This window comes from Chrysochloris asiatica, unplaced genomic scaffold (genome assembly GCF_000296735.1).
Source record: "Chrysochloris asiatica unplaced genomic scaffold, ChrAsi1.0 scaffold00001, whole genome shotgun sequence".
In the NCBI taxonomy this organism is placed as follows: domain Eukaryota; kingdom Metazoa; phylum Chordata; class Mammalia; order Afrosoricida; family Chrysochloridae; genus Chrysochloris; species Chrysochloris asiatica.
The window spans coordinates 62,952,083-62,960,099 of NW_006408519.1; the positions used below are offsets into that span (position 1 = coordinate 62,952,083).

General features: G+C 36.9%; 1 protein-coding gene across 1 annotated transcript in view; it reads right to left on the reverse strand.

The window, feature by feature from the left end:
* The window catches only part of FABP12 (fatty acid binding protein 12), a 26,187-nt gene extending 25,939 nt beyond the window's left edge, over positions 1-248 (reverse strand). Inside the window, exon 1 of the mRNA XM_006830812.1 lies at positions 176-248. Within this exon, the coding sequence (XP_006830875.1) occupies positions 176-248 (73 nt within the window). The remainder of the gene's footprint in view (positions 1-175) is intronic.
* Between the last annotated feature and the right edge of the window lie 7,769 nt (positions 249-8,017).

The window sequence follows — 8,017 nt, forward strand, 5'->3', positions numbered from 1 at the left end:
CCACATAGATTTGCATAGAGTCATGTTTACCATATGTGCCTGATTGATAGTTTCTAAGTAAAAAAAAAAAAAAATCAGGTGGGTTCATAATTAATCTGACTTCTTATAGACCAAGTTCTGTGCTATCAGTGGTCCCACTTTCACTGGATAAGATGTGCTAAGAAGAAGAACTCACCCAGTTCTTTCATATATTCCTCAAAATTTTCACAAGACACAGATTTCCATGTTCCTTGCAGCTGATCAACCATTCTGTCTGAAATAAATTGATCTTTAAAAAGAGAAAAGGTAGTATCATATATCTGTGCCTATTATTGTTCCCTTAAATAGTATTAGAAATTATTTACATGTAACTCTGTGAAGACAGTGCCATTAAAATATAAAGGTCAGGGGGAAAAAACCATGGGAAACTCTGACCCTGCACTTTTCCCATCCAACCATTCAAAGCTGAAAAACTCTCTAAAATATAAATAAATCAGAATATAAATAAAAGCATAGTAGTGCTTTTAGCAAAAACTAGATATTATTTAGTTAATACAATTAGATATTATATAGTTAATAGCGTTTAATTGTTTTTGTTGTGAAGTGCTGTTTAGTCGACCCTGTATAGGGTTTCCAAAGAGCAGCTGGTGAGATTGAACCGCCAACCTTGCAGTTCAAACGACTTTGCAGTCTGATACATTAGTCCACAGTGCCATACCAGGACTCCATTGTTTAGTTAAGAGCCATTAAATTATGACCAACCATTAAAGCCAGTGATGATAAAATTAAAGAATTCTACCAACTTCCTCAGTCTGAAACTGATAAAGCATGCAGTCAAGATGTATTAAAAACTATTGGTGATTGCAACATGATGGGTGGAAGCAAAGACAAAGAATCAGTAGTGGGTAACACGAACTTGGTGACAGAAATTATGCTGGAGAGCACATTATAGAATTTTGCAAAACCAATGGCTTATTCATTGCAAATACCTTCTTTAAGCAACATAATAGGCAACTATGCATATAAACCTCATCAAATGGAATACACAAGAATCAAATGGAATACATCTATAGGAAAAGACAGTATAAAAGCTCAATATCATTAGACAAACAAGGCCAGGGGAAAACTATAGAACAGACCATCAATTGCTTATATGCAAATTCAGGCTGAAGCTGAAGAAAACTAAAACAACTCCACAAGAACCAAAATGTGACCTTGACTATATTCCATCTGAATTTAGAGACCATCTCAAGAACAGAATTGCTAAATTAGACACTAATGATCAAAGAACAGAAAGTAATGGGAGGAAAGCAAACATAATATAGGAAGAAATCAAAAGGTCAGTAAAAAGACAGGAAAAGAAGAGAAGACCAAAATGGATGTTAGAAGAGACTCTTGAGATTTGGTCTCCAGTGTAGAGGTGCTAAAGCAAATGGCAGAAATGAGTAAGTAAAAGAACTGAACTGAACATTTCAAAGGGTAGCTCGAGAAGATAAAGTCAAGTATAATCATAAAATGTACAAAGACCTGGAATTCGAAAACCAAAATCAAAGAACATGCTCAGCATCTCTCAAGCTGAAAGAATGGAAGAAAAATTTAAGCCTTGAAATGCAGTTTTGAAGGATTCTATGGACAAAATATTAAATGATTAAGAAAGCATCCAAAGAGGATGGAAGGTATACACTGAGTCACTGTACAAAAAAGGAATAGTTAATGTTCAACCATTTCAAGAGGCAGCATATGATCGAGAACTGATGGTACTGAAGGAAGAAGTCCAAGCTGCACTGAAGGTATTGGCTAAAAAACAACAACAACAAACAAACAAAGCTCCAAGTATTTATAGAATGCAAACTGACATCTTTCAACAATTACTCTCTCACTCATCTATACTAAGAAATTTGTTAGATAGCTACCTGGCCAGTGATTGAAAGAGATACGTATTTGCATCCATTCCAAAGAGAAGTGACCCAACAGAGTGTGGAAGTCATTGAATAATATAATTAATTTCCTACACAAGTAAAATTTTACTGAAGAAATTTTAAAATGACTGCAACAGCACATAGAGAGCAGCCAGAAATTTAAGGAGAATTCAAGGCTGTGGAACTCAAGGTATCATTGCTGACATCAGATGGATCTTGTCTGAAAGCAGAGAATGCTATAAAGATGTTTACTTGTGAATGACTGACTATGCAAAGGCTTTTCACTAGGTGGATAATGACAAACTGTGGATAACATTGTGAAGACTGGGTATTCCAGAACACTTAATTGTGCTTTTGAAGAACCTGTATACTAGACAGGAGTCAGTCTTTCAAACAGAAAGAGAGAACTGCTGAACAGTTTAAAATCAGGAAAGGTGTGCCTGAGTGTTGCATTCTTCCACCATGCTTATTCAGTCTGTATGCTGAGAAAATAATCTGAGAAAATGGATTACATGAAGAATAATATGGCATCCGGATTGGAGGTAGACACATTAACAACCTACAATATGCAGATGATACAACTTTGTTTGCTGGAAATGAAGATGACTTTAAACACTGATGACGATTACAGACTACAACCTTCAGTATTGATCGAATCTTAATGTAAAGAAAACAAAATCTTCACAAAGGACGCAATAAATAACATCATGATAAACAGAGAAAAGATTGAAAGACTTCATTTTACTTGGATATACAATCAACACTCATGGAAACAGCAACCAAAAAATCACACAATGTATTGCACTAGGCAAATTTGCTAAACAAAACCTCTTTATTTGCTACATTGTGTTGCAGAGCAAAGATGTCAGTTTGAGAACTAACATGTGTCTGACCCAAGCCATGGTATTTTCAATAGCCTCATATGTACATGAAAGTTGGACAGTGACTAAGGAAGACTATAGAAGTGATGTGCTTGAGTTATGGTGTTGGAGAAGAATTTTGAAAGTACCATAGACTGTCAGAAGAACAAACAAATCTGTTTCGGAAGAAATAAAACCAAAATGCTACTTAGAAGCCAGGATGATATGTCTCTCATACTTCAAACATGTTATCAAGAGTGACCAGTCCCTAGAGAAGGACATTTCATGCTTGGTAAAGTGGAGGGTCAGTGAAAATAGTAAGACTCCCCACAAGATGAATTGGCACAGTGGCAGCAGCAATGGGCTTACGTGTAGCAAAAACTGAAGATCACAAAGAAAAAGGTAATGTTTTATTCTCTTGTGTATAGGGTCACCATAAGTTGGAACCAACTCAATGACACCTAACAACAGATATTATTACTTTTTTAATCTCTAACTTAAGATCAAATTTATATGCTACAAATTCTGTCTAGCTCCTTCCTTAGGAGCTGCCATATAGAGAAAGCATGTATACAGACAGATCTAGGCAGCATATCTATTCCACAAAATCCCTCTACTTCATATCTTTCTTCCTCTTTCTCTAAGCATGATCCCAAAAGGAAAAAAAAAAAAAAAAAAGTCAATTTATTGACTGCTTAGAAATCTTTTTATATTCCTATTTTGGGTAATTTGGACTTAAAAACAGAGACATCATAGATAGCATTTAAAATTTAAACTAAAAATTTTAACCAGATGGATGGGATCAATTGGACCAATGGATAAATGGAACACCTAAACATCCATCTTCTCAGGCCACCACTACAACTGCTCTGAAAGGGAAGGCATTAGAAGGTCCGAGATAGACTAAGAGACAATGTGAACAAAACTCAAAATTATAAGAAAGACTGGTCACTGGTCTACTTAAAAGTGAAAATAGGGGAAATGCAACAATGAAGACATGAACTGAGTTTGGCCATGTTCCAATGGCATCAGTTGACCTTGAAAGTAGAGAAAGAAGAGGATGGGCTGGCTGGTCTGAAGTTTAGGGAGATATATGAACTCTCAATTCCATGGACACTGACCTAGCCACCAGGGGTTAGAGCTGAGAGTAAAGCTGCCAACTGGTCTGAAGCGCAGAGTGACATGTGTGACCTCTCAAACTTGCAGCTAGTACCCATTTGACCTAACTTTGATGGCTAGCTGACCGGAACTCAACTAGATGAAGATAAAGATACTTGATACTGTGCACATGTGTAAACTGGTACCATTTAATGAACTAGACTTTTTCTTATGGATGCAGTTGTTCAAATTTCAACCAAAATAGAAGGATTCTTCATATCAAGGATCAAGCTTGCTTTCTCAGCACTGGGTTGGTAGGGCTAGGCAATGTAGACATTAGGTATCAAAAATGGTGGGGGGTCTATAAAGGCATGATGTGACGGGATTACAAACTTTCATGAGTGTGCTTAGTTTCAGAACAAAGGGGGTAATGTAGAATCCCACTGAATAGTTTTCTTCTTTTCTAGATGGATCTGGTGAAAGGAAATGAGGGATGAAGCTCATTGGATTTTATGATTGTTAGAAGAATTAATTGTGATTGTCACAACTGTAATTGTAATTGTAGAAGATTTATAACCAAAAGGAGGTAGTAGTTAATCTTTCATTTCAGGAACAGAGGATTCCAGGACCATCAAAAAGAAAAAACATGAGCAGAGTGTCAGATCTCACCTATAAAAGTGGTAACAGCAGAGACAGTAACAGAGGCAACTGCATGGGGAGACAGAGCGGCTGTAGACTCTAGGCCCATGGACTGAGACAGGCTTTATGCCTACGGGCAGGAGGCAGGCTTGCAAAATATGTCTTTTGTACATTTAAATAAATACATATGTTTTGATATGTATATGTGCATCAAAAATTTTTGCATTGTTGATTTGTAAAAAAATAAGACATAAAAGGGAAGCCACAAGGAGGAAGCAGGATAACTGTTGCAAGGAGGGGAGTGTAATCATTGAGATGAAGCAAAATATATGCTTGGTTGAAAATAAAGATGATGATCATGTCTGTTAACCTCCACTCAATTCACAATAGAATGTTAAAAAAAGAAGAAAGAAAGAAAGACTGGTCAAAATGATACTGGTGGAATTCAAGTCTGTGGCCCTTGGTCAACTTTCAGGTTTGGAATGGAACTCACCTTTGTGGCCCAATTTTCAGCCAAGCAGTAGATAGGTAGGCATATTAGGGGGACAACAAGGTATGCTCATCATAGAATAGTCAAACATTCAAGATCAAAGGCAAGCATTTATCTAAAGACAAAGCTGAGAAAGAATGGAAAGGAGAAATAAGAACTATAAAGAAGTGAGATAGCTTGTTACACAGAGGGGGTTGAAATCATAGAGATGAAACAAAATGTATGATTTGTTAAATGTAAAACTGATTATTTTCTCTGCAAATCTTCACTTAATTCACAATAAAAAGTTTCCAAAAAATAAAGTTTAGCCTGGGCAAGGACAGTAATATTCAATCTTGTGCATATAGATAAATATGTAAGAGAATGAGACACATATACTGAGAAGAGGGAAAAGAGATCGTATTTGCACACACAACTTACAAGCTTGTTACAGAGTGTTTTCCATGTGCTATCTCAATTTTCCACAAGCTTTGTGAGTCATCATTACCAAGAGAATATCAAATCTCGTCTTGGTAAATTCCACTTAATTTAGACTAGTTTCTGTTCCTTTTAAACTTGATGGAAACACTCTAATATCCACTGAAATCTGGAAGAAATCAGAATAGAGGCAGTTACAAGGATTATAATAGTGAGTCCTGGTGTCAGCAAAGCCATTTGAACCACAAGGTTGGTGGTTCAAGCTCACCAGCTGCTCCTCAGAAACCCTATACAGGGTTGCTATGGGTCGGAACCGACTTTATAGCACTCAACAAGAACAACAGACGAACTAGAGAAGAAAAGACACCAAAGATTAAGTTATAGGACCAACACAGCCTATATATGTCATCAGCCTTGAGAATCTTATTAGGGATACTAAATAATGCTTGATACCCATATGCTGACACAGAGTTATTAAGAAAAACTGAAATGACAAAATCTCTGTAGGACAGGAAGTAGATATAGTATTTTATAATAATTTCCATTGTAATGTTAAATTTTCAGATTCCAGTAGCTGCAAAAGGCACATACCTAGACCAATAGCCTTCCTGATAATTATTCAGTCAGCATTTTGGTATACAATGGTTGATATGAGTCTAAACAGCTTTGCATATATCATCTGATTTAATACCCTAGCTAGGGTCGCAATGAGTTAGAACCAACTCGATGGCACTTAAAAACCATGGTTAATTCAGATACCATAGTTTGTTTCTTTGTTTACTTTCCTTTCTTCAATATCCAATTTAACATTATGATTTATTTTTACATTAAGGTGACTATACTTTGAACTAAGGTTATGATCATGTAATAACTTAATAAGTATGAGACAAGACACTAAATGATCCACAACTGAAGGTACTAAAATTATTCCAACATTTATCTAGAAAATGTTAAATGTGTTTCTACGTATTATTGATTACTGATCCTCTAGTCTAACACAAGGAAAATCACTTCTCTAAAGAAAGTGAGTGCCATATTGGAAATTTGGTACTGATCTCTGTTGCTGGCACATTGAACTTTCAGAGGCAAGAGTAGCTAAGTCAGCTTTTGAATGTGTGAATTCATGCTGCTGAGCCCATCCACATCCTCCATCTCTGCCACTGTGGCCACTTGTACATGTGTCTGCTGTTTATGTGTCAGTCCAAAGTCCTGCTAATGTCAACTGTTCTTGTCCCTCTTCGGAGTTTCATGCTTTCTGTTATCAGTTAATATTCACATAAAAATAACTTCACACTTTATGTTCACTCTCCTATGCTCATCCATATTACTTCAAGCTTCCATGTTTCCAATTTTTCAGTCCACTCACTTCTGTATCACAAGGAGCTCTGGTAGTGTAGTGGTTATGAGTTGGGCTACTAATCTCACGGTCAGCGGTTCAAAACCATCTTCCATGGAAGAAAGATGAGGCTTTCTGCTCGCATAAAAATGTACAACCTTGGAAACACTATACAGGATCACTGTGAGTTGGAACCAACTCCACAGCACATAACCACCACACCACCACCACTTCTGTATCACTGACTCGCTTCTACCCAGGAATACGTGTATATACTCACCTCAGGCAACCACTTCCTATACATAATAATTAACCAGGCACACCACTCTGACCTTTGTCCATTGGAATGATTTTCCACCCTACCCTGAATGTGATGCTGCCACAGCCCATTTTCTGCTTGCATTCATATAATGAGCTAACTTGTCATAAGACATGTGTGGTCTTTTCTTCCTCCTTTAAGCTGTTCATACGCGACTTCCATGTAGCTTTAAGTATGATCTGAGGGAGGTGTAGTATGTAGCTGCTGGCGTAAGTATAACCATGGTGGATAGTATGGGGATCTGGGCTACCTAGTCATGTAGTTAACTCAGAACTTTTGGTCTTGCTTAAACTTGATCATCGATGCACAATTTCAATCTTAATGATGGACTGCTGCTGAGCTAGCCTAAATTTACGATGTGGTGGGCATGACAACCTTAGAGATGCTTGTATTGTAGCATTGACTGATTGCGATCTCTTTAATGCTCTGTGGGAGAACGATGAGGCAGTTTGTTCACATAAAGATTTACAGCCTTGGAACCACTAAGGAGAAGGTCTACTCTGTCTTTAGGGTCACTATGAGTCGGCATGGACTCGATGGCAGTGGGTTTGTTTTTCATCGTTCCAGGTACCACTTAAAGCAGGCTGCCTTTCATATCACTCAATATTGGAGCCAGAGCAGTTTTCCTAGGTATGAAAAACGTTGCTGCCAGAAGGACGTATCAGGAATTTAGTCTTTTTCTGGTTAAGAATTCAACAATTTGTCTTTTCTAAGAATATACCCACGGTACAACTAAATCCCTGAAAATGTTACCAAAGTGAAAGATTTCTTAATTGTCATAGATTTTATCTCCCATACTTTGGGTTACATGTATCTCCTACAGTATACTACCTACATTTTGATCATTCTGCCTGATCAATAGGATGTTCTACAGGATGTACAGTCTGACAATACTATCACAAAGAGAAGGAATTAATATAGGAATTAACTGTAAATGTATATCCTTATATATTTTAGTAT